The sequence below is a fragment of the Corticium candelabrum genome, chromosome 16 (assembly GCF_963422355.1).
Source record: "Corticium candelabrum chromosome 16, ooCorCand1.1, whole genome shotgun sequence".
In the NCBI taxonomy this organism is placed as follows: domain Eukaryota; kingdom Metazoa; phylum Porifera; class Homoscleromorpha; order Homosclerophorida; family Plakinidae; genus Corticium; species Corticium candelabrum.
This window is the reverse complement of record NC_085100.1, coordinates 287,389-312,400: the sequence shown is the minus strand read 5'-3', so window position 1 is coordinate 312,400 and position 25,012 is coordinate 287,389. Positions and strand designations below refer to the sequence as shown.

Here is a 25,012-nt window from a genome sequence, read left to right as displayed (position 1 = left end):
TCTGTCTAATTACATTTTCAAGCTGCATACCAGCACTTCTACAGAACTGTATATGACTCTGCACTTTTAGTGCTTCTTCACTAACTAGTTAGGATCTAGCATAGTAAACGTTCATCATATGAAACGTTCGTACATCTGTCGGGTTTGCTCTGAGCTAGAGTGCCCAGATGCCCAACTTGGTAGTGTATGGGGATTTCCCACTAGCTGCGTAGGTATGTGTGAACTTAATTACTATCAACTAGCTATTTTTTGGTTACATAATGTACCAAAATTTGTAGTGTTACTTTAGCCGCGACACTGTACTAGGCCTCCCTTTCGGTGGTCCGACCGCGCGAGGATAGCAACAGTACTGTATTTCGGAGAGAACATCACGTGATACAGTCCCGTTGCTATCCTCGCGCGGTCGGACCATCGAAAGCAAAGGGAAGCCGAGGCTAGTGTTACTTCATTTTTGTTTCCATGGCTAAACCCGTAGCTCTCGTTCTCGGTAGTAGCGGACAAGTAGGCAAGGCCATTGTCTGTAGTCTTAGCGAGTCATACTCGGACAAGGTCGACATCAAGGCATGCACTCGTCATCCAGACAAAGCCAGCGATCTGGCCAGCCTTCCGTCCGTCGAGGTGATAGCAGCCGACATGGGCACCTCTACATTTGACGAAATCATCAAGCGATTCAATGCTGTTTCGGCTTGTATTGTGACCCCTGGTCACGAGAATCCTGCTCCAATTGTCGCAGCGGCGGCCAAGGCTTGCAAATCGGTGGGTGTGAAGAGCGTGTGCGTTTTTTCCGACATATCAGCCGCTCTTACCGGGGAGTCTGCTACTGTCGTCTTGACTTCCATGTTCAGAGACGTGGAGGACGCGGTGAAGGACGTGGGCGTTGCGTACACCATATTTCGGTTGCCATTTTTCTTTGAAAATCTTTACTATAGTGCTGAAAGGATCACAGCTAATTCTGAAGGTAAGAGGGAGTTTCACCTGCACAGTTTAGTCTAGACAGACCCTTTCCGCCGCGTCAGATGCTATACTTTCGGCCCGACGCAGCAGAAAGGGTGGAACAGACTGCGTGGGTGCAGTAAGAGTTGTGCAGCTCTAATTAATTAAGTGCTAATTAATTAATTAAATTAATTAACTTTATTTGTATTAGGACTACTGTACTGTATAGTGCCAAAGATGCTGTATAAAATAGGTTAGAAATTTTATTGATTGATGACTCTATGCATGGACTCAGTTGTTACGTAGATTTTTATTTACTGACTTTATACTTTCATTATGTTAGATGCTGGCAAGAAATCAATGACATGAAGCTAACAGTTTTGGGCTGCAGTTGTGACTTTAGAGCTGCACTCTGTCTGTTATTTTGTTGTGAATGTTTTGGGGAATATTGGATAAACAGACACACACACACACACACACACGCACACACGCACACACACACACACACACTCACACACACACACACACACACTCACACACACACACACACACACACACACACACACTCACTCACACACACACACACAAAACTTTGTATATTGACCTCTAAATCAATCTAATGATTTTTTCTAATAGAATGATCTGTGTTTTATGGTGAGTAGTACAGTTCTTTTAGTATAATCATCATGCATATGATGCATATGAAGAGTCGCGAATTAGTGTACCTACCATCTGCATCATTAGCAGCAGTAATGCCCAGGTGCATTGAATGTGTACGTTTTGTTCCACTTTTGTTTAAAATAGAAATTATGATTGTTATGAAAAACTTATTTGTACATGCCCTGATTTCTCATAATTTTGTCAATTGTTATCAATAGTGTTTTCACCTGCAAGACCCGATGCTCCCTTTACTGGAATTGCTGTCACTGATATCGGGAAAGCAGCTGCTGCAGTTTTGGTTAATCCATCGGCTCATGCCAACAAAATTTACAATTTGGGCTCAAATGCTCAAACATTTGATGACATTGCTAATGCATTTACTCAGTCGCTGGAGAGGAAAATCGAGTATGTCAAAGTTCCCTATGAGAAGTTCAAACAATTCTGTGTAGACACATGTTGGCCTGAATGGACGATTGATGGCGTTGTTGGCTATTTCAAGGCAGTGGACCGTGGATCTTCTCACGTAGTAGACACATCTGCTGTTGCAACATACACATCTATTACAGGACTGGAGCCTCTGACTGTCCAACAGTGGGTGACCCAGCAAGCCGATGTGTTTAAGGAGAGAAAGTAGAGGTGGTCATCATGATGTCACGGTGTTTACTCAAACTTTGACATTTTCTGCATGACTTTTAATTGACAGTGTTCTTTCTGCTTTGTGCACTTGGCAACAGCGATCAAATCTGCTTGTAAGCAAGAGCTGAGATATTCAATTGTTAGCAGTATTAGAAATCAGGTCTGGCATTTGTGGGACCATTATTTAACAGATGAAAATTATATGGGTATGGTGTATGTAATGTACTACACCATGCAGGCAATAATGAATGAGGCTTGCTCTTTTCAACTAGTTAGCCAAAGTCGACATCGAGGTCACTCTTGAATATAGTCACAGTCTATCCAATGCACTACGAGTCAGCCTTACATACAGTTTTTTTATCTTGACTAGCTACTGTATAAAACACACTATCAACTACATAGATATCAATACAAATCAACCTGTAAAAACAGGTCAACTATCGACGAAGTCAGAATACAGCTAATGTTTCTATCTTTGTACTTCCAATAGAATACTGTCATAGAAAATACATACAACTTCAATCTCTCAAAGTGTGTATGTTAGTTTTTCTTAACAGGATAGAGCAATGTGAATGATTCGAGGCCCTTGATGGGAACTTTGTGTTCAGTGTAATGTTTGATGAGATCAGGGATGGTTCGATGAGGCTTGCCGTGGAGTCCAAGAATAAACTTGTCATTCTTTCGTGCAATCTTCAAATGAACAATCTCTCCAGACCGTCTGCAAGAGAAAAATAACATAATAAAGGTGACCTCCCTGTTTCTGTATACATAATTTATATATGTAGACAGACAGCAGATAGACAGACAGACAGACAAACAGACATCCTATCACCATCAGCCAGAATTTCACCCTTAGCATTTGTCTCTAGCTGGGCACGCTCTCTCTGTACTCTCCCAGAGTGTTTTCATGATCTTGAAAAATCTGTAAACAACCTGCTATTGGGTCCTGATTCTATGGGATCTATAGGCCATGATCTTCATGAAACGGTGCCGGAGGGGCAGTCACTGTCAGACTTGATCAATGATAATCTAAAATTGAAGCAAAGACTTACTCAACAACAGCTCAAGGCTGATGTTGACTACCTCTTGAACAACACCTCAAATACAATCAGAGATAGAGCTCGTTTGTCAGCAATTTTGTCCTTGTCACATGTTGCACTTTCACTACACGATTTTCATTTGGCAACTATGATGAGGTTGGGATGTGTCATTCCTGCATCGAGCAATTGTTGTGATTGTGGCAAAGAACTGGACATCCAAGGATACCATCTAATCACATGTAAGACTGGGGGTGGTCCAGTGCACACTCACAACTCAATTGTGTCAGCATAGTCTAACTGCCTTTCTCAACTCAACTTGCTGCACAAACTAGAGCCACAATACAGGTGCGTCAACAGTGACAAGAGGTCGGACATCCTAGTTTATGACCCAGATTCAAGTGCAGACATTGAATTAGACGTGTCTTTGGCTCATCTATGGTGTTTGGACTCAATGAAAGCAGCCTCCAGAGAAGAAGGAGTAGCAGCAATGAAACGGGAGGAGAAGAAAGAGGCAAATTATAATTCTGAGCTGCCACCAGAAGAGTCCTGCCCATTGGTCATTCATCTTGTTTTCAAACATTTTGGCTGTTGGGGCGAACAAGCAGTTAGATATTTGAACAAGCTTGCAAAGAGTGCAAGGGATGATGAAGGAAAACGAAAAGAGATCGACTTCAAGACCAAATGGTGATCAATTATTTCAGTGACTCTACAGCGTTGCAATGCAAAAGTTGTCTCAGACAAACTCGTTAGCATAGCGAGATTACAACATCAAAATGTAGTTTGCGCAGTGTAGTTTTGTATGCTCCTGGACCATAATGGTCCTGTTGTGTTAGTGTTAGGTTGCTCATGATGTAAACGTTTCATTTAAATGGAAAATATATGTATTGAGACAGACAGACAAACAGACAGACAGACAGAAAGACAGAAAGACAAACAAATAAGCAGACAAACAGAAACACCAACAAACAAACAAAAACAATATTGAAATGATTACAATAGTGAATATTGTATAACTGATGGACAGAGCAACACACGATATACATAAACCAAGCTCTCTGACAGTACACTGTACCTGATGGAGAGAGAGTGATCATCTTTGTTGCTTTCACTAACTCTCACAAGAAAACTACTGTCAAGTGACACTCTGAGGATTTTATCTGCATCTGCTCTTGATATTGTTCCATGAAACCACCTTAATTAACAAACAAGAGTCGGTCACTACACATTTGCCACTTACTTGTCCGCATGTCCTAATATTAATAATCAGTATGCAAGCAACATACACATAACTGTGTTGTCTATTTCTCTGTCTGTCCACTTTTGTCCACAGTCTGCCTGTTTGTCCACATTTTCCTGTCTATTACTTAGCATATTTAGTTACCATGAAAATGGAAATGCTGGAACTTACGTCTGCTTAGCAAGTGGAAGTCTTGCATCAATAATAGCTGCAACAGGTTGAGGAGGTTCATCTAAATTTGAGTGTTTCCTATCCAAACGAAATGGTCGCATTCTCTCATTCAACTTTGGCTTTTCCATTTCTGCTGGTGAGGACAGTCTCTCCACTGGGCGAGCGGGTACAGAAGACGTAGGTGGAGGAGGCCGAGCACCCTGGACGGGTTTATTTGTTGCTCCCTTATTATCCCATGGTTCTTCGTAATCATCAGTTAATGTTGAACGAGGCTTTCCTTTGTTAGCCCGAGGTTCATCATAACCATCAGTTAATGGTAAACGAGGCTTTCCTTTCTTATCCCATGGATCCTCATAATCATCAGTTAATGTCGAACGAGACTTTGCTTTGTTAGCCTGAGGTTCATCATAACCATCAGTTAATGGTAAACGAGACTTTGCTTTGTTATCCCACGGGTCATCATAATCATCACTTCCTACTGAACAAGGTTTTAATCTAGGTTTGGGTTTTGGAGGTTTAGACGACGAAACAAGAGGTTTAGCAGCATTAGAGTCCCATGGATCCTCATAATCATCCGTCGACTTTGACTGTGACCTTTGATCACCAACAACAACTCCTTGTTCGTTCAGTCTCTTTTGGTTGGATGGTTCATCATAATCATCAGCATCCACTGCACGTTGTGCATTTTTTCTCCCACTAGGAGATTTATTTGATTTAACACGTTGTGGGAACTTTGATTTAGGCAGTCTATCCCACGGATCAGCATAGTCACTCGCACACGAAGCCTCAATACTCGCAGTGCTCACACCAGACGTTGGATGACCCTCAGTTTTCACGCCGTTTGCACTTCCAAACTTCCGTTTCAAATCAGAGGGTTCATCGTACGTTCCGTTTAGTCTTTGAGCTGCCAGATCAGTGATAGAGGATTTGACTGTATTTATAATCATTTTCTTCCCTTGCCTTTCATTCTGCCATGGTTCTGAATACTCACATTCCCCATCACCCATACCCGCCTCTCTCTCGTCTAGCACCTCTCTGTCGCTAGCGGCGTCTTCTGGATCCGTGTAGTCATCTGGAGAGGTTTGTCGATGCGGGACACGAGCCTGCGCGGCACTAGGTGGCAATGTTCTTCGCGATTTGAGTTTGTGTTTTGGAGCTGTTTCAGGCGATGAATCGTCCTTTGCCCCCGCTGTGAAACCGATTTGTTTCTCCGCAGATGAATTGGCACTTCGCCGCTCTTTTGATCTCGGCATAGACCTCACTCGTCTACCACTTGCGTGGCTATCTGATTTCAATTCTAAGTCTAATGCTATGGTAGATACACCGCGTTTTCCTTTGCTCGAACTTGCCACCAAGGCAGGGCTGCCACGCTGATCTAATACTTCTTTATCGTCATCGCTCTCCTCTTCTGTTTTGCTTCGACTGGCGTTTTTCATCGGTGGCGAGGATGAGGATTTGTTCGTTCGCGACGTTTTCTTGATGATCGAGTGAAAGAACCTCCGAGCAGACATGCCACACTTTTACGCATGCGCGAATTATAACCTCGCGCGCTAACACAGTACAAATTTGCAGTTTCTAACTCCACGAATCTAGGCTTTACTATAAGAAATCAAATTCGAATTCTTTATAAACTTTGAGAAACGGTGTATTGGCAGTTTACTAAATGCTCTAGCTAACATCTAGTTTACTCTACACTAGAAGTAGATTAGTAGCAATTAGAAATTAGAAACAAATCAATTACATCAAAAATTTACTAAATCTACTAGCTGTAGTAGACTCAAACTCGTATAGAAGCATCTCTAGACAGCATGGTGTATACAGTACGTACTTGACGAGTCATATACTAATTAAACCGTAACTAAAAGTCTGTTCGAATATTAGAGAGGGCGTGAGGGAAAACCCATACAGTATTTCCTGAAGCGGACGTCCTAGCAGGTTGATTCCAACATCATTGGAAAGCTCACAAGGAGGAGGTTCCAGATCAGTTAATGAATATTGTGATTGGTTCTTTAGTTATTACGAGACAATTTGTAACTTCCTGCATGACACGCGCTTCGCCCTGCCCTCCTCTTGCATACACCAATTGTCTGATAACTTCAAAGCCACCGCTATAACGCCCACTACTTGAAAGCTGACGGGGACATGAAGCGATAAGTAAAGCAGTTGTAGATATCTGTAGTCGAAGCATTGGTTGAACTTTGAACGTAAGTTCATAGCTAAGCTGGAACCGTTTATTTCACTAGCCGGAATTAACAATGCCCATCTCTGCTCTTCAATTCCTTAAATATTTATTAATTAAAACCGCGATTTTCACGTTCTCTCCAATAATCGAACAGACTTTTTTAGCTAGGCCTAGAATTGCATGCTGAAGTGTACAGGTAAAGTTTTTACGGTGTTCAGAGTACAGTACATAGAATTTGCGTAATACAATGCAATTTCTCTCTAGTGTCACTTTGTGGTCACAATAACGAAATAATTTAATTAAAGACCGTACTGAAGTAATCTTGTGGGTATTTATCCCATCAGGGTCAAGAAGGTGAAAGAGAAAGTTTTGTATAACGTCCATTAATTAATTAGCGCATAAAACCACCTACAAGATATATATATATATATATACGGGAACTATAGACAGGAAATAAAAAGGTCCCAGACTTCTAGACTGTACGTAACACCTGAAATGCAAGCTCCGCTCCACATGTAATTACTGGCTGTATGGATCTGGAATGATGGATGGAGATTAGAAGATGACTTAATCGAAATCCCTAGCTGACGTAGACTAAAATATTATGTCTTGAACTGCGTGTACCCTGCACCGTGTGCGATACAAATTCATAGCTAGACAACAAATTTATTTAATTCATGGTCACGTGTTTTGTGTCGCTTAACACCTCGTCGCTGTCCAGTAAACAGGTTGGCTAGAAATATTTGAGAAATGTGATAATTCGCATGCCGACTCAAAAATGAGGCAAATTGCTAGCTATGCTGCCTGACAATAGTTAGTACACACTTGCGCATGTGGGTAGGTGCAAACATGGCTGATGCTCTAACGCAGGCGGATTCCTACCAGTAACACCGTGCGATGACTCTATCTATTTGTGGCTTAGATGGTAAGGCTAGAGTAAGGGTTATGGTTAGAGTCCAGGGTTAGAGTTAGGGTTAGAGATTATGGCTAGAGTCTAGGGCTACGGGTTAGGGTTAGTGCTAGTGTGGTCGTGAATTCTGCCATTTGTCTACGACTTCCCAGCACTAACGAATCGTCGTCTCTAGTGTTCGGTGTGTAGCTTTCCAAGAATCACATATTTTGACAACAGACTAGCTCGTTACAGCGAAGTGTTCTAAACTTGAATTAATTAATTAAGAGTATGAGCGCATTTCTTTTAAAGCTCAACCGGATTAGGTTGTGAAGAATATATTCGACCAAAGAGCAGAAGGATGTGAATAGATTCGGCGTATTGCTTCTAGAGATAATTACAAGCACAATGCCTGGTAGTGATGGAGGCTAGAGACTTGTAGTCGTACTAGGAAAAGCGATGTGACAAATATCCGGTGGTGTGTCTACGAGTGCCTAGAGGGTTACTGAAAAAAGGAAGAGCTCGTTATATGCGTGGCGCCATGCATGGAACGCGCCCAACCAGCCCACTTCGTCGCAATTTGGTTGCACAATAAATTTCAAGGAAGACGAACTGCTCCGCAGGAACACATCAAATCCAGCTCGAGCAGTCACATCAGTCTCTAGTGTTGGCAGAACAGAAAATCACGAGATGCGACATGGATTCCAGGAACGCAAGTTTTCTGAAGAGTTCACACAGCGCAGATTGGCGATGCCTATACAAATCAGTTTGTCTATGCGTGGCAGATGTAAATTGGGAGCAAAACGTAAAATGTGCTAAAGCTGGACACATTCAACTTATTGATAGCAACACTATCACATGTGCATTGTGCTTTTCTAGCGGATAACATTTACGTTATACTAGCACCACTAGCCCAGGATGTGGATGGCAAAGATTCGTGACCCATGACATGTTAACAACCAGCTGTTATACTAGGAATAACGTCATTTTGATCAAAGTGACTGTCCAACTGTGACGTTTCGTTGAAAATAACACACACACACACACACACACACACACACACACACACACACACACACACACACACACACACACACACACACACACAGGAGCGACACACATTTGTGTGTTGTTGGTTGTTCAGAGTTGACTTGTATCGAATCACATGTTTACTTAGCACTGTCATTTCACTATTGACTCAATAATATTGTCTAGATCCAACTTCAGTTTGTCCACGTCACTTTAAATTAAGTATTACTATTTAACATAAAATTAATCAATACACGATGTCATACATCTTGAAGGTTTATGCACTTGAGCTGCCTGAACTGTTTTAGAGAAACATCCAGTAAAAATATGATTGAAGTATGTTCAACTCTACTGTATCTACCTCAACAATCCAGCTGAGAGAATAGTTTGGCTGGATTTTCAAGCTTTAGCCTTTCACCAGTTAGTTAGCCACGTTAGTTAGCTGGCACTAGATTTTCAATTTCAGTACATTACAATCCCACCGTAACATCAAATTTCCACTAATGTTTTCCACAAGTTGTCTTTGCTACACATATAAGAAAAGTCAGTCTTCAACAATATACTACATGCTACCATTACTATTTACAATAACCACTAGTCTGATCTATCAGCCGTCTTGTTTGGGAGGTGTGTACCAGCCATTCTTTACATGAATTTCAACTAGAGAACGAAATGCTTGTTGTGCTCGATGCAGACTATAACAAGACTGGAGAACACAGAATTAATATGTTTGTTTGACGAATGAGATGTATACTCTCACATTCGAAGTTCCAAACTGAATTCGTGCCTTTCCTTTCACTAACGTTGCTGCAATCTGTAGAATGACTGCCTCTAAGGAATAAGCACTGCTCCAACCTTGAGGTGTGAGTAGCTCCATACAAACAGCACCACCATTCAGTACATAACTGAAATAGAAAATCTTAACTTAATTGTTTGTGATATACATCATTTGTTTAGGAATGTCTTCTCAGCTTTTGTCTTATCTGTCTCCCAACACAACTGCTTGACTATTTCACACTCTCCTTACTTCTTGTCTGCCCTCCCATCTATCGTATAAACCCACATGCTTACGTACCTCTTCATGGTCCATATCACTTCATATTCTGTCTGTTGTCAGTCTGTCTGACCAACTAAAAAACTCAATTAATTGGCTAATTACCCTCCAGTGAGGACAGGATAGATGACTCGAACAAATGGAGGAGCGAAGGGAAATGATTCACTGAATGTCATGCTCAACTGGATATAATCTTTGTTCTCTTTTTCTTTAAGTTTCTTAAGATCTCCATACAGTGGACTATCAGGGTCAACCCTAAATAGAAAAATAAGTGTCAGGAAGCAACAGAAAGTATGCAACAATCTACTGACTGTTTTAGTCTAATCATCCATTCATAAAGATTGTCTTCAACAAGCTCAACAGAAAACATGCCATCCTTGTGACCAGCAGATCGATAAATATCACGAAGATCCTTCATAAGACGATCAGATGCTTGCACAGAACCACTTACTGTTCCCTGAGTTAATATCAAAGCAACAAGTTAGTATGTAAGAATGCCACATAACTAGCACCGTTTAGCCATGCCTAGCCACTCTCTTTGGGCACTACACAAACACGCTACTGGATTGGTGAATAAAAGAGATAACAAAGTTCAAGTCCAATACATGCATGTAGATTTCAGTTTAATTAAGCAAAGGCTCTTGACCAATCAGGAATGATGACTAACTGTCTATAGTAATAAGGTACACCATCATCCATGCCTGCTCGTTTAGACAAGCCCCTCATCTAATTTCACACAATATTGACAAGCAGTCATCAGTCACTTATGAGAAGTCCATCTTGTTAGAATACAATACACTACTATACACCAATATGTTCACTAATGAAGGAAAATAAAAGCAAATAACACGCAAATATGCAAACAAAAACAGACACTTATACCTTTACATATTCATCTCTCGTACTGATCTTTACTCTCTCCAGTGTCGCTCTAGAATCCGAGTCCAACCCACACCCACTATCAACTGTATCATTATCACTGTGATCTTCAATCCCATCAAGCCCAACGTTATCATCCTCGTCGTCCTCATCGTCCTCCTATACATTAATAAAATGACTTACTAATTGAAACTGTTAATACAATACATTGATAGTATCAATGGTATGTCACTCACTTCCGGTTCATCTTCATCCTCCTCATCTTCCATTTCTCCATCCTGTAAACACCAAATTCCATTTGTAAATCTCGAACACTACCCTCTTTAATACTTAAAGCGTTCCGACCCTGTCAGACACAGGAAATTGCTGCAAAAGCGTACTGCAGCAGTCTGGTTTCGCATAGCCAAACATCTCACACAGACGAGAGATGAGAACGTTAGCACAGCTTAAAATCTAACACATAGAAATAGATTAAACAAAGGGAAATTCAATGAGGTTAAAAGCGACTGACCGGATGAGGAGAATCAGGTAGAGAAGTCAACTCTTCGAGAATGGAAGCGACAACGACGTCGGTCTGATCGCCATCCGCAAACCAGTACGGCTTTGTGGCTGGATAATCAACCTAGCAACGCATGCAAGTGTCTCACGACATGTGCGCGTGTATTGTTGGTGTCTAGTCGCCTCACTGAGATGTTGCATTGAATTCTGAAGCGAGGAGGACCGACAAAGACGCACGTCACCTCGTCCATGTTCGCTGACGTTATCTGAAACTGGCTATGACCTCTCGGAAAGGTCTGTTCGAGCAATGAAAGCTCGCGACGCAGCGGATTGCGCCTCGCCATTGAATTGCTTCGAGGTACTAGGAGCTGTCGTAATGATGAACACGCACGCGCATTAGGTTGTGCTGAAAAGTAAATAGCGCCCATCTGTAAAGACGATCCGAACTGCAAGGTTGTTGTTGGGTTGGGCTTATGTGGGTTGCCCGGATGTTGATGCGTAGCAACCGGTCTACATTGCACGACATCTTGTGTTGACATGGCCGACGATCAGCTTCATGTTGCCCATGAAAGCGAAGACGAACAACTACAAGAAGAAGGTGACGACTACCAAGATGAAGGAGATACACATTCAATAAAATCAGAGGCCGATACAACAAAAAAGAAAGCAAAGAAACGAAAGAAAAAGTAAAACTCGTCAAATACAGACAATCTGAGCTCAAGAGAATCATCTTAATAAGCTTTGCTTGTTTCCAGGCCCGCGAGTATCAATACATCGTTGTGCAAGTACGAGAGCGGTGAGCAATCATGTGAACAGTGGCTCCAAGTTTTGATGTTGAATTTCTCGTTTTCAGTGCGTCGTGTCGCACGACGGCTAGGTTTGAAGGAGTCTCGTGACGACGAGGAGTGGGTTCTACTGTGGAGTGATACAACCATCGCTCTGGAACGCGTCGTGGAGCTCAAACGATTTCAGGCATGACACATTAGTGTGATTGGTTGACATCACACAGATTGTGTGAGAAAAATCTTGTAAATCCGATAGAAAATCAATCATTTTCCTGGCATGGCTGAGATATGCAGGAAGGACTTGTTGGCAAGGAACATGAATAGAATGGCTAAGCTGTTTCCATCAGCCTATTCGTTTACTCCGAGATCTTGGTGTCTTCCTGCTGAGTATGTGTGCAGTGTTGGACATCAACTGTTGTTGTGGACTTAAATGTTGTTCATTTGGGGATCTAGTTATGGTGACTTTCAGACGTTCTGTCGGCAGAAGAAGAACAAGACGTATATTTCTAAGCCTGAGAATGGATGCCAAGGGAAGGGAATTTTTATCAGCAAAAATCCAAAGGTAGAGAGTACAATCTATATTGTCTGTCTGTCTGTCTGTCTGTCTGTCTGTTTGTCTGTCTGTCTTTCTGTCTGTCTGTCTGTCTGTCTGTTTGTCTGTCTGTCTGTCTGTCTTTCTGTCTGTCTGTCTGTCTGCCTGCCTGCCTGCCTGCCTGCCTGCCTGCCTGCCTGTCTGTCTGTCTGCCTGCCTGTCTGTCTGTCTGTCTCTCTATCTGTTCTTTTATTTGTCTGTTTGTATGTCTGTCTGTTTGTATGTCTGTCTGTCTGTCTTTCTGTCTGTCTGTCTGCCTGTCTGTTTGTCTATCTGTCTCTCTCTCTCTCTCTCTCTCTCTCTCTCTCTCTGTCTTTTTATTTGTCTGTTTGTCTGTCTGTCTGTCTGTCTTTCTGTCAGCCTGTCTGTCTATCTGTCTGTCTGTCTGTCTGTCTGTCTCTCTCTGTCTGACTTTTTATTTCTCTGTTTGTATGTATGCCTGTCTGTCATTTTGTCTGTCTGTCTGTTTGTTTGTCTGTCTGTCTGTCTGGTTGTCTATCTGTTTCTCTGTTTGTTGACCATCCTTGTTGCATGACGTGTTTCATTCTGCTAGGACTTTCGGCCCGGCGAACACCAAGTTGTTCAGCAGTATATTTCCAAGCCGTTTGTTATCGATGGCTTTAAGTTTGATCTACGAATTTATGTGCTTGTCACTCAGTGTGACCCTATGCACATATTTGTGTACAAGGACGGTCTGGGACGATTTGCCACACAGAAATACACCGAACCAACTCCTAGCAATTTGGTCAGTTGTGAAATCAGAAATATGACAGTATCAGTTGTTGATGCAAGTTTTTGTGTTGTAGGATGACACCTACATGCATCTCACAAACTATGCTATTAACAAGTTGAGCAAGGATTTTGACAGAGATGAAGAAACAGGCAGCAAACGGTAGGTTACCGATTCCTTTATGCCGTCTGTCCACATGTATGTATGTATGTATGTCTCTGTGTCTGTCCACATGTATGTATGTATGTTTCTGTGTCTGTCCATATGTCTCCAAAGAATCTCTCATCCCTACTATTGGCCAAGGCTCTAATATTATCACACCTCTTTGTACTTTAATTTAAGTAGTGCTAATTGGTGCTTTCCCCCCTGATTGACTGCTAGGGTTGAACTGCCTGTAGGAATGCTAATACCATATTCTTCACTTGCCTACGCCTTGACAACGTGCAGCAGCTATGCTGAAGAGAATTTTGTTTATTCACTGTTGAATGGCATCCCTGAAATGGTAGCATTGACAGGTGGTGTCATTAGCTTGAGTTAATTGATTAATCACTTCCGCCAACTAGCACCTTTAGGTGTCAGATTATCCAGACTGTCTCGTCTTATATGTTTCTTTTGATGCTAGCTAGGGGCGTAGTGTTACATGGGCTAGACAGGGCTATAGCCCATCATTTGTAGGCATGGTCATAAAAACTGTAAATACGTGCGATGACCAAAGCTGTACACCACTCTTTTTCCAGTCTGGATCTGCCACTGATTCTACCATATCACTCAATTTGAAGCCAATAAAAGTGGGCGTGTCTATAAAAGTGGGCGTGTCTATAAAAGTGGGCGTGCCGCGTAGTATCATGAAGCTTAGCCCCCCATTTCTAGAGGTCGCACCATGCCCCTGTGCTAGCCAACCATGAGAGTGGGGTAATATGGTATACAGAAAGACAGTTAATTGGGATAGACAGACAGCAACAAAACAGACATATGAGGAGATGAATGGACAGACAGATAAACAGACATACAGTACATACATACATACATACAGACAGACAGACAGACAGACTGAGGGGCCACTAGCTGGGTCCCGTAGACTCGTAGTTTTATGTTTAGCTTTGTTTTAGTGTTAGTGATGTTGTAGTAGTTGTGATGATGTATTCAATAGAGAACTAAGACAGACAGTCAGACAGACAGACAGACAGATCCCAGATAAAGAGTGGCGAACTACACATTTCTAGTCTGTTCGTCTCAAGGATCAAGGAGAAGAGTTTCAGGTAGTCGTCCAAGTTATCGTTCGTGGCTTCGGCCGCTAACGCCGTTTATGACTCTGTTGGCCATTGGGGCCCCCTTTCGTGTTTGATCGTTTGTTTGCTCACCTTTCCATCTGCACAGTCTGCTGTCTACAAGTCATTGTTTGGTACTTCCCTCTTCATGTCTTTGCGCCAACATTTTCTTTGTTTGAGCGTCGTCATCATGGATTGCACGCATCTTTACCTCGCGTCAGCGCTAGGCGTCTTCTATGGTGGCCATGCACGTTGTGATGTCTTCCTCTACCCATATTGTCTACTCCTCTGTATCAACATTGTCATCATGGATTGTACGCATCTTTACCTCGTGTCAGCGCTAGGCGTCTTCTATGGTGGCCGTGCACATTGTGATGTCCATCCACGTTATCCAGAAGACAGACAGACAGTGTTCAGTTTTTTGTTTTTTAGTTGTCATTGTAATGTAGTGTATTGTTCTTTACTTGGTTTGATTTAGCCTGTAATAGTTCTGATTTATGAAAATATAATACCATTGACAGACAGACAGACAGACAGACAGACAGACAGACAGACAGACAGAGACAAACAGCAGACAGACAGACAGACAGATAGAGTGTAAATAGTAAACAGTAGACAAACTTATTGAAGGCAACAATGGGAACGAGGTTAATAAACCAACAGAGAACAAGAATCGTACAGAACAATGTGGCATTCATTGTCTGATTTGTTTTGCTGGTTAGCCGTCTCACAACTGTTGACAAATGGTTTGAAGACAATGGCTATGATATCAAGAAGATCTGGCATGACATTGAGGATGTCATCATCAAGACACTCATTGCCTGTCATCCTATTGTCAAGCACAATTACCGCTCATGCTTTGCCAATCATGTGGGAAGCAGCGCGTGCTTTGAAATATTAGGATTTGATGTGATGTTGGACAAGAAGCTGAAACCGTGGCTGTTAGAAGTAAGACCAGTTGTATGTCTTATACATAATTGATAAGCAGGACACACACACACACACACACACACACACACACACACACACACACACACACACACACACACACACACACACACGGACATGCACATGTACACATTGACACACACACACACACACACACACACACACACACACACACACACACACACACACACACACACACACACACACACACACACACATTAAATATTTGAAAATCACCGTATATTGTGTTTCTTAGGTCAACCATTCACCCAGTTTCCACACAGATGCTCCTCTAGATAAAGAAGTGAAGGAAGGTTTTCTGTATGACACACTCAATTTGATTAATCTTAATGGTGATGACAAGAGGAGATGTCAAGAAGAGGACAGGAGGAAGGTCTATGATCGTTTGTTCCAACGACAGAAGGCAGTAAAACCAAAGAAAGATCAGCAGGAGGAGACTCAACAGCAACACGAAGAGTGGACAAAGAAATACGAAGATAAACACTTGGGAGGTTTCAGGTTCGATATACAACAGATGAGTGCATTACTGTTGATGCACTGGACTATTGTATTGGAGGGATGCATCTTACAATGCACTAGACTATTGCATTGGAGGGATGCATCTCACAATACACTAGACTATTGTATTGGAGGGATGCATCTCACAATACACTAGACTATTGCATTGGAGGGATGCATCTCACAATGCACTAGACTATTATATTGGAGGGATGCATCTCACAATACACTAAACTATTGTATTGGAGGGATGCATCTCACAATACACTAGACTATTGTATTGAAGGGATGCATCTCATAATACACTAGACTATTGTATTGCCTTCGATGCATCTCTCATTACATCAGAAATGTATTGGAGTAACAGTACTGACGTTATCATATTTTTATAGACGTATTTACCCAGAGAATGGCAACGAGGCAAATTATGAACAGTATTTCATTGACAACGTGTCATTATTCACAGAAACAGCAGCATCAAAAGCAAGACAGACATGTGCCAAGTAAGTGACATTTGTCGCACGCGAGAATCCAAGAGCATTCGGCGTGCACGGAAGATGACGTAGTTCAACTCGCGGTGAATGAGTAAATTAGTGTTACGGACTATAGATGAATACACTCATGCACATACGCACACAAGCTCCTCAACACCACTTGGATAACAGTTAATAATTATAACGGTAAGCACCAATTCTCCCTGTCCCTTCTGTCTGTTGTACTTATATCGTTCGCATGGAACTTTCTCCGCCTGATTCTTCCTCTCTCCTCTCCTCTTTCTCTTCTCTCTCACTCTCGTTGACCGGCAACTGCAACTTCAATTGACTGCTTCTAAATATATCTTTAGCTCCTCCCCTGTATCCCTAGTCCCTTCCAAACTCCATATATATATAGAGAGACGTGACAACATTAACGTGTCATTTTGGCATGTATCCCTGAGTTTTGCGTCGTGAACTCATTCTACACCTTTACACGTGCACCAGTCAATTGTTACATTAACATTTCTCTCATCACTGTCTGTTATTGTCATGTTGTTGCATTGCACGTACATACAGAAGAGCAGAGCGTCGGTTGCTTGTGATGCATCAGTTCAGTTCACGTCCCAGCTGCAAGTGTCTCACTGTGTCTCTATTCTGTTAGAATGCTACGTGAACAGATTGAATCAAAGCAACGTGAGATGGAGCAATTCAAAAGCAAACTCTCTCACTCTCCACAAAAGCCACGTGATGCACCACTCAGACCAGAAAGTCCTCGAATCACAAGACGGCCACGTGTACCAAGAGCAATGCCACGTGTTGCCCTCACAAATACATTAAAATCAACCAGTGATGTAAACACTTGATATAACTTTACTTTATTGTTATTGGTAAGACAGACCTATTTGTGTTTCTAGTTTGCAATCGAAAAGAAAGAAGATAATTTGGACTCGACCCAGCCGATTAAAATTTGTGAGCAAGAAGAGTTGCAGCGTGTCGGCGAACTAATGCAAAGAGATAGTCTAGTGAGAGGGATGGGCCTGGTGGAGTATGTCAGTCAGTTGTTAAGAATGTCACCTGGATGTCATCCCAGCCACAGAGGACAGGTAAATCAAATCACAAGAACACGTTTTCTCTATACACAATGTATGTATCTGTTTGTCCAACCACACCCACGCATTCTCTGTGTTGCCACCTCTGATTCCAGTCTGTTTTCTTACAGGGAGGTATTGATCCTGATGCAAGCAGCGTATTCAATAGCTCAGCCCTTAGCAAGCGGCGTCTCCAACAGTTTTGTAGCCCTATTTCTGTCCCTTATAGACCAGCGGTTGGCAGCCATCATCCTCAGTACAAAGTCCACTCACACATGACGCCTCTTCATCGCAGAGATGCATCAGAGTCCCTTGTTCCCTTAGCTCCTTTGTCGAATCTGTCGTCGTCTTCGACGTATGCGGCACGAGTGTACAGCGGTAGAGCATATAGAGACAATCGGGGACACGTGGAGCAGGCTGGAGTTGCAGAACTGCCGTCTGCTGCTACTGTTCATCACACAGGCAGTCATTGTTACTTACCAAGAACGCATTCGCACCCGATCAATGCACAGACCCCAAACCTAGCAATTATTGGCAGCAGTAAGATTACGCTAACACAACGGTATGTCTGATGGTGGTTCGTTGAGTTGCAGCGTGACAAGTTTGTATGTTGCATTGTTTCAGGTCTTCTCGAGTGACTATGAACAGAGGAGGACAGGCAAAAGTAAGTTTAGTGAGCATTGTATAGGAAGATGACTACATGGACAGACAGACAGACAGACACTCACAGACAGACAGACGGACAGACAAACAAGTAGATGGGTGGGTAGGTGGCAAGCGTCAGATGAATGAGCAGACAACGACAGACACACATTGTTCGATCATCTTATGACTAATACATGTACTAAAATATGTGTCTTATTGATATCAAAGTTTCTCTCTGTTCCATAGCCGCTGAATTCACCAAGTGGCAACGATGGCATCATGTGCTGATCTCACATTTATTTAATCTATTTACAGTGACTCCACTGAATCTAGTGGTAGATCTTTCGTTTAGTTTAGAGACTGCTTAACAAAGGAGCAAGATTGTCGATCGTTTTCTATTCCACAAGTACCATATAGTATCTGTAGCGCATGGTGTATACTTTTCTATATACAGTACTGTCATATCACTGGATACCTGTGCAAATACCTGAAATCTTCATTGCTCAACGAACTCGTCGTCTTCTTCTGAGTATCCAATGATGTCATGATCGATTTGCCAGTGTGTGAGGAGATCTCGGACCGTTGGTCGTTTGCCGTCTGTTCCCATATGGTTGCATAGTTCCAGACAAGCTGACTGACTGGCTGTCCGCCACTTTGTAACTAACTGGTCCAATTCGTCAAGGTCATTCTAATTATGTAGAAAGGCTTCGTTATTATCGCTTACACATGCACAAGTTTTATGGCATGTATCTTTGGTATTGTGCATCTCTCCATACATCATTGTATTGGAGGGATTCATCTCTCAGTATTAGACTATTGTATTGGAGGGATCTCACAATACACTAGACTATTGTATTGGAGGGATGCATCTCACAATACACTAGGCTATTGTATTGGAGGGATGCATCTCACAATACATTAGACTATTGTATTGGAGGGATGCATCTCACAATACACTAGACTATTGTATTGGAGGGATGCATCTCACAATACACTAGACTATTGTATTGGAGAGATGCATCTCACAATACACTAGACTATTGTATTGAAGGGATGCATCTCACACTACATGGTCAATGGTCAAACCCATTTATTGAAATAAATAAACAAATGGGGAGCAGCTAGCAACCCCTGTCCAACACGGTTAACAATCCCGTGGCGACATATGGGACAGCAGCTAAGAGCTCTAGACTAGCTACAACGAAGTTGGCTAGCACAGCAAGACTAAAGTAAAAGAGAAGACTAAGTTAACCATTAATTAAACACAGTAACAAGGCTATGAACTGTTCCTCTTGATCCAGATTTTAAATGACTCTTCCATGACAGTCTTGATAATCTGAAGACACATGTTCTCCTTTGTCCTTAGACTATTGTATTGAAAGGATGCATCTCACAATACATTAGACTACTGTATTGGAGGGATGCATCTCACAATACATTAGACTACTGTATTAGAGGGGTGCATCTCACAAGGTGATACACTAGACTATTGTATTGCAGGGACACGTCCCTCAATAGTAGACTATCGTATTATTAGAGCTGGAAAACGTTTGGCATGGTAATTACCTTTAATCGATACATTTTGACCAACTTCAGTTTCCTCAGCTTCTCTTCCTTGCCTCTTATCTCAGTTTTCAATCTTCTTACATCTATCATCAACTCACTTTTCTCACTTGAATTTTTACTTCCGTCACGTGACCGTTCATCTACAGCTCTGTCTTCACCGCGTACGTTACCATCTTCCTTCGACATCTTAGGATCCATAATTTGAATACTACTTTCATTTTCTTCCGTCAACTTTTGCTTCTTGACGTCTGGTTCTCCTAAATCTCTTTCTTTTCCTTCCTTTTCTGTCAACAAATTAGAAAATAACAAAAATCGATGGTTTTAGTTTAAATTCCTACCTTTAATTTTCCACTTTATTATTACCGTTTTCCCGGGTACGTCGACTTCTTTTACTCGAAACATCAAGCTGCCTTGGAATCCCAACTAATTAAGACATCCCGGATATTTAATTAGTATGCTTGGTAAATGTAAATTAGAACGTTCAGTATTATTATATCATCTAGTAGATACAGCTTTAGTACACTAGATGACTCCAAGCGTGGGTTAGCCTTGGCTAACGCGCGTTAATTAGGGCGTCAATAGCGACGTCATTCACTTGATATCAATACATAGAACAAAGCAGATCATGTCGTCGTCTTCCATTCGGTAGAGACCGTCTCTGGAACTCTTCATGACGGCAGGATATAGCAGACGTGATCTATTTTCTTCAACTGACCCGTCATGGCGATGTCCATACGAACAGAACGTTTCCTCACAGGCAGTCTACGTGTTCGGAGAGGGCGAGAGGGCTGTAGCAAGTCTAAAACAGAATGATGATGAGTCTGTTGAGTTATCAGTTTTGAGGTCAAGACAGAAAGACAAGAGACTTGAAACAGATAGTCCTGTGAACAGGCAGTCAAACGTAGATGTTTTGTATTTTGATCGAGAAGTGGCTCAACATGATACCCTACAGGGACTGGCTTTACAGTATGGTTGCACGGTATGATTGGGCTCTTTGATAAATAATTTGGTTGGTGTGGCCAGTCAGTGAGTGTGTTTGTCTGTCTGTATAGTCTCATGTAGCCGCAAGTATGACGCGGCAGAAAGGGTCTGGCTACGCGAGGCTATGTCTGTATGTGTGTTTGTTCGTTGGTATCGTGCGTGTATGAACTCGGTGGCCGTTCATTGAATTGATCAGTAGTTGGACATTGTTATGCAAAGTGGTGGTTGTCTAGACAAGATTGAAAATGAGTTTCAATGTTTTATGCAGCACAGAATTCTCCACATTGTCTAGTGAGCAATGATGCCTTGTTTGAGCATCTCGTGTATCGTTGGTACTGTGGCTTGGCTAATGACTTATTGCTGTCCTGGTTATTGTAGGCGTAGAGATCAAAAATAGATTTTATTGGTTTTTCTGTCTGTTTGATTGCATTGTTGTTTACAAGTTGTTAATAATTTTAATGAATTATTTGCCGGTGTGCCTGTCTGTGTATGTAATGTATGTACACAACAAGATCAAGTGTATGTAATGCAGGTTGGCCAGTTGCTCAAAGCAAACAACTTACTCGTTGAGCAAGAACTTAAACTTCACAAGACAATCAAAGTGCCTGTTCGAGCACATGGCCTATTAGCTGCACAATTTGAAAAGGAGAGGCGAGAAGCAGAAGACTTGGAGAAAAAGCAATCACACGCACGCCATCACAGCCCTAATCTTCGCGTCCAGGAAATCAGTATAAAGCGTGACATGAAGTCACCGTCTGCGAGTGCGATGTCGTTCTTGGCAAGAATGGATGAGGATCTACAAAGAATAAAGCAGTCAAATAGAAAACACGTGGGGAAGTGCACAGATAAACGAAGAGACTGGATGTTAAATGCTCCGCTGATACATCCAATGAAGAGCAGATCGGCTGAGCCAACAGTAAATGATGGAAATGTGTGTGGAATCACGTGGCATGGCTGGCTGGTGGTAGTAATACTTGTTTGTATTCTATTACCAATGGTTGTTATAGTAATGTTTCTCAAGGGTAAATTTAGTTTTACGTTGTAATGTCGATTTCTTGCATTTGTAACTGTATGTACAGTTAGTGTGAGAATTTTCTATACTCATTGAAATATTTATACGAATAGAACTAGTAATATGCTCCACCATCGTCCAGTCCATCATCATCTTCAAATCCAATGTAATCTTCGCCATTGTCGAAGTAGGTAAGGTTGTAGTCATTTTCCTAAAAAGCAAAACATAACTGAAAACATGCAAATAAGGATACTTGCCATCACAATGACTAAAATGCATGTTGCATCTTAACTCAGCCCAGCACCAGCTTCATTCCTGAATTGTTCATCTGGGAATGATGAGGGTGGGGTGAGACTGGGCCCAGTCTATGTTGCATATAGTCACATTGTGTGAACTTTGTGAAGCACTTCGCTCTACATATGCTACTAATGTACACGTGTACTGCTGGAAAGCACTCACAATGTGACATACACATACTCTTTTTGAGTACGTTTGTCTATTGACTTGGCAACAACTACAGTTTGTCTTATACACTAAACTACTCCCTGGTTTACAAAAGAATCGAACCTCTTCTACTTCCTCTTCGATGTAATCATTTTCCTCGTCTACCTCTTCAGGATTATTCTCTTCTTTTTTCTCATTTTCAGATGCACTAGTTTCTTGCTTTTCCAGTTCCTAAATGAATTTCATTACAACAACTATTACAGTGCTGTACAGAGTTTAGCAAACTTAAGACACCTCAAGCTGTTTATTCACGTCTATGGTAGCTTCTGTCTTTCCATCAACATCATCTTTGTCATCATTCTGTTTTTCTGTCTTGTCTCGGGCTACAAGTTTGGGCTTTGCACAAACTGCTTGCCTCTTACTACCAGTCGTAACCTTCATTCGAACCCTCATTTTCAGCTCTTTAGGAAAGAGTCTCCAGTCTTCAAAAGAAAATGAGTTACACGTAATATTTCTCTACAAGTAATGCATCCTTTAGTTGCACCTGGCTGCCAATCAAGATGATTATCTGAAATGCCACGTTCCTTACTGCAATATTTGTCTGAGTATCTCTCTATGTCTGCAAACAGTAGATACCGTAGTCAAATGTACCATTACTAGTCATGATGTACTGTTTGTTTAAACCACCTTTCTTTGACGTGGCTGCCCTGACATAATATGGGGACGTTCTCATTGCAGCTCTTAGTTGCTGCTTCAGAATAAGTCTGTAATTTTCTTCCTCAGAATCGGTCAATGGACAAGGTTGAAACAGTAAAGGCTGGTAAGAAGAGAGAATATAGACATACAAGTCACCCATAAAGTAATTTTTAATTTATTCCTATTACATCTGATTCTCTATGTCACACACAGCTCTAGGAGCACAGTTTACAAAGAGTCAGTAAAAGAACATATAGTAAATAATGACAATAAACAGCATGCATGAAGTGAGACACAATGTACAAGTTATAGTGTCAACCATAAACGAATAATCAGTAACATCCTAATGCCTGAGATATTAGATATGATGAAACAGTAATTGATTTTAATCCAAAAAGCCTTAATTAATTAATCAATCAATTATTGCATAATCAAGGCATCCCTCTAGTATCAATAATAAATAGAAAATGCACTTTTGATACAACAGTCTAATGATACGTATTCACTCCTCCTAGACTGAGTACTCTGAATTCGCATTGCAATACGTCACGTGACTTCAACTAACTGGAAACAGCGGTGGCGGCTTCTCTGCAGCAGTTGGCATATCCTCACGTCTTACACCAAGAGCCTCTGATATACCCGGTATGGAACTTTTTCCTCTTCCTCTCCCACGTCCCCTGCCAGCCATAGGCGTGCATTGACTTAATTGATATTAACACAACAACGCTGTTAATGAATTAACTAATTAACAAGGCAGACAAGTACGTACAGCCAACGCAGACTTAGAAAGTAAATAAAAAATTATCGCAAATTGAACTAAATTTATAGTTTCTTGTGCTTCACTTTCGTACTGTTTGCATTCGGCTTCCAAAGAATCTCATAAAAGACGAGAAGTCCAAGTAGACAAAACGTACAGACAACAAGAATGTATTCTTGACGGTTTGGATATGGTGTTCCACAAACTGTGTACCATTGAGACATTTCTGCAGGTGGCTGACTGTCAGGAAGGCAATGCCAGTCGAATACTGGTTCACTGTAGTTAGATGCACAAAGAAACGATTTCTTTGGTAAAGTCATGCCAATGACTGATGTGACACTGCTGAAAAGTGAACAGTTTCCTATAGTTTCATGCATTCCTGTTGATCTCAGATTCTCCGGTTTGGCAATAGCCAGCACAAGAATGATGTAGAAAGCATAGTGAATACAAACAATGACTGAAATAAGAGAGACTCTTGAACATCCTCCTTGCTGGGAATTGTCTTCTGGACGTCTCCTTTCGCCGCTCCACGTGACGTAACCATAAATAACAATATAGATAAAGGTGACCACTTCAGTATGAATATGGTAAATATCATGAAGAACATGATAGAGAGTAATCTGCACGACTCCGAGAGGCATCGAAAGCAAAGACACCATTACAAAGCAGCACGTGAGCTTCACAATGTTTTGAAGTACTGTCTGCCTCTGTTGGTGACCTGTACCTACAATTTTATTCCACGTTGTATTGAATAAGAAGCTAAAAGCAGAAGCAAATGTCATGTGATACAAGTAGCTAGTCCATGGAACATTGTAATGACGATCGAAAATGTTCGGGTCTGTGTCGTGCCACGTCCACCAAAGGAGTTTGATTCCCATTATATCGAATGGAAAATCAATCAATACATCAGCCATTCCTACAGCAAACACATGAGACAGCAAATTCAACTTGAGACGTCCGACTGCTGTGTTTGTTGTGTACATCACAGTTGGGTAGAACAGAACAACATAAAGAGGAAGACGACCACCCAGAAACATCACCATCGACTGGCTGTGCCAAAAGCTGTCGATATCAGGTAGAAAATAGGAAAGAGCTTCTGTTGTCAATCCGTGACCAAGAGCCGAAAACCAGAGAAGAAGACTTTTCCGGCCGTTGCAGTAAGCATGAATCAAAGACAGCAAAGCCATCGTCTGGAAAACGATCGTACATGCGAGGAATGTTGGATTTTCATTCCAGATTTCTAACGGATGTCGAAACGATACAAACATGTTGCCTGTAAGGCGTGGTCTTACAGTCC

At 41.7% G+C, this 25,012-nt stretch overlaps 8 protein-coding genes across 8 annotated transcripts; 3 read left to right on the top strand and 5 right to left on the bottom strand.

Moving 5' to 3' along the window:
* Positions 1 to 444: 444 nt before the first annotated feature.
* Positions 445 to 2,478, top strand: LOC134192136 (nmrA-like family domain-containing protein 1). The gene is made up of 2 exons (XM_062660829.1): positions 445 to 958; positions 1,812 to 2,478. Exons 1-2 carry the CDS (start codon positions 460 to 462, stop codon positions 2,225 to 2,227), a joined length of 915 nt encoding a protein of 304 aa, XP_062516813.1. The 5' UTR covers positions 445 to 459; the 3' UTR covers positions 2,228 to 2,478.
* An 83-nt stretch (positions 2,479 to 2,561) lies between these two features.
* LOC134192135 (SH2 domain-containing adapter protein F-like) lies at positions 2,562 to 6,194 on the bottom strand. Its single transcript, XM_062660828.1, has 3 exons — positions 4,678 to 6,194; positions 4,342 to 4,461; positions 2,562 to 2,947 (listed from the first exon to the last, which is right to left on the bottom strand). The coding sequence occupies exons 1-3, from the start codon at positions 6,186 to 6,188 to the stop codon at positions 2,770 to 2,772; spliced, it is 1,809 nt and encodes a 602-aa protein (XP_062516812.1). The 5' UTR covers positions 6,189 to 6,194; the 3' UTR covers positions 2,562 to 2,769.
* Positions 6,195 to 8,915: 2,721 nt separating this feature from the next.
* LOC134191953 (ubiquitin-conjugating enzyme E2 Q2-like) lies at positions 8,916 to 11,587 on the bottom strand. The gene is made up of 10 exons (XM_062660606.1): positions 11,397 to 11,587; positions 11,222 to 11,332; positions 11,056 to 11,163; positions 10,947 to 10,988; positions 10,714 to 10,869; positions 10,143 to 10,288; positions 9,937 to 10,086; positions 9,538 to 9,682; positions 9,139 to 9,483; positions 8,916 to 9,076 (listed from the first exon to the last, which is right to left on the bottom strand). The coding sequence occupies exons 1-9, from the start codon at positions 11,550 to 11,552 to the stop codon at positions 9,385 to 9,387; spliced, it is 1,113 nt and encodes a 370-aa protein (XP_062516590.1). The 5' UTR covers positions 11,553 to 11,587; the 3' UTR covers positions 8,916 to 9,076; positions 9,139 to 9,384.
* Positions 11,588 to 11,699: 112 nt separating this feature from the next.
* LOC134191708 (tubulin polyglutamylase ttll6-like) lies at positions 11,700 to 18,731 on the top strand. The gene is made up of 15 exons (XM_062660319.1): positions 11,700 to 11,894; positions 11,964 to 12,004; positions 12,062 to 12,180; positions 12,250 to 12,380; positions 12,447 to 12,555; positions 13,139 to 13,330; positions 13,392 to 13,477; positions 15,306 to 15,531; positions 15,788 to 16,050; positions 16,443 to 16,553; positions 17,188 to 17,377; positions 17,441 to 17,629; positions 17,746 to 18,176; positions 18,239 to 18,278; positions 18,506 to 18,731. Exons 1-15 carry the CDS (start codon positions 11,746 to 11,748, stop codon positions 18,545 to 18,547), a joined length of 2,319 nt encoding a protein of 772 aa, XP_062516303.1. The 5' UTR covers positions 11,700 to 11,745; the 3' UTR covers positions 18,548 to 18,731.
* LOC134191712 (swi5-dependent recombination DNA repair protein 1 homolog) lies at positions 18,621 to 20,353 on the bottom strand. Its single transcript, XM_062660323.1, has 3 exons — positions 20,164 to 20,353; positions 19,826 to 20,109; positions 18,621 to 18,947 (listed from the first exon to the last, which is right to left on the bottom strand). Exons 1-3 carry the CDS (start codon positions 20,225 to 20,227, stop codon positions 18,756 to 18,758), a joined length of 540 nt encoding a protein of 179 aa, XP_062516307.1. The 5' UTR covers positions 20,228 to 20,353; the 3' UTR covers positions 18,621 to 18,755.
* Positions 20,354 to 20,424: 71 nt separating this feature from the next.
* Positions 20,425 to 21,933, top strand: LOC134191710 (lysM and putative peptidoglycan-binding domain-containing protein 4-like). Its single transcript, XM_062660321.1, has 2 exons — positions 20,425 to 20,804; positions 21,339 to 21,933. Exons 1-2 carry the CDS (start codon positions 20,496 to 20,498, stop codon positions 21,849 to 21,851), a joined length of 822 nt encoding a protein of 273 aa, XP_062516305.1. The 5' UTR covers positions 20,425 to 20,495; the 3' UTR covers positions 21,852 to 21,933.
* Positions 21,891 to 23,659, bottom strand: LOC134191711 (DNA-directed RNA polymerase III subunit RPC7-like). Its single transcript, XM_062660322.1, has 6 exons — positions 23,524 to 23,659; positions 22,950 to 23,079; positions 22,807 to 22,881; positions 22,557 to 22,744; positions 22,386 to 22,493; positions 21,891 to 22,029 (listed from the first exon to the last, which is right to left on the bottom strand). Exons 1-6 carry the CDS (start codon positions 23,644 to 23,646, stop codon positions 21,934 to 21,936), a joined length of 720 nt encoding a protein of 239 aa, XP_062516306.1. The 5' UTR covers positions 23,647 to 23,659; the 3' UTR covers positions 21,891 to 21,933.
* Position 23,660: 1 nt separating this feature from the next.
* LOC134191709 (uncharacterized) lies at positions 23,661 to 24,984 on the bottom strand. Its single transcript, XM_062660320.1, has one exon. The coding sequence runs from the start codon at positions 24,981 to 24,983 to the stop codon at positions 23,781 to 23,783; it is 1,203 nt and encodes a 400-aa protein (XP_062516304.1). The 5' UTR covers position 24,984; the 3' UTR covers positions 23,661 to 23,780.
* Positions 24,985 to 25,012: the final 28 nt, after the last annotated feature.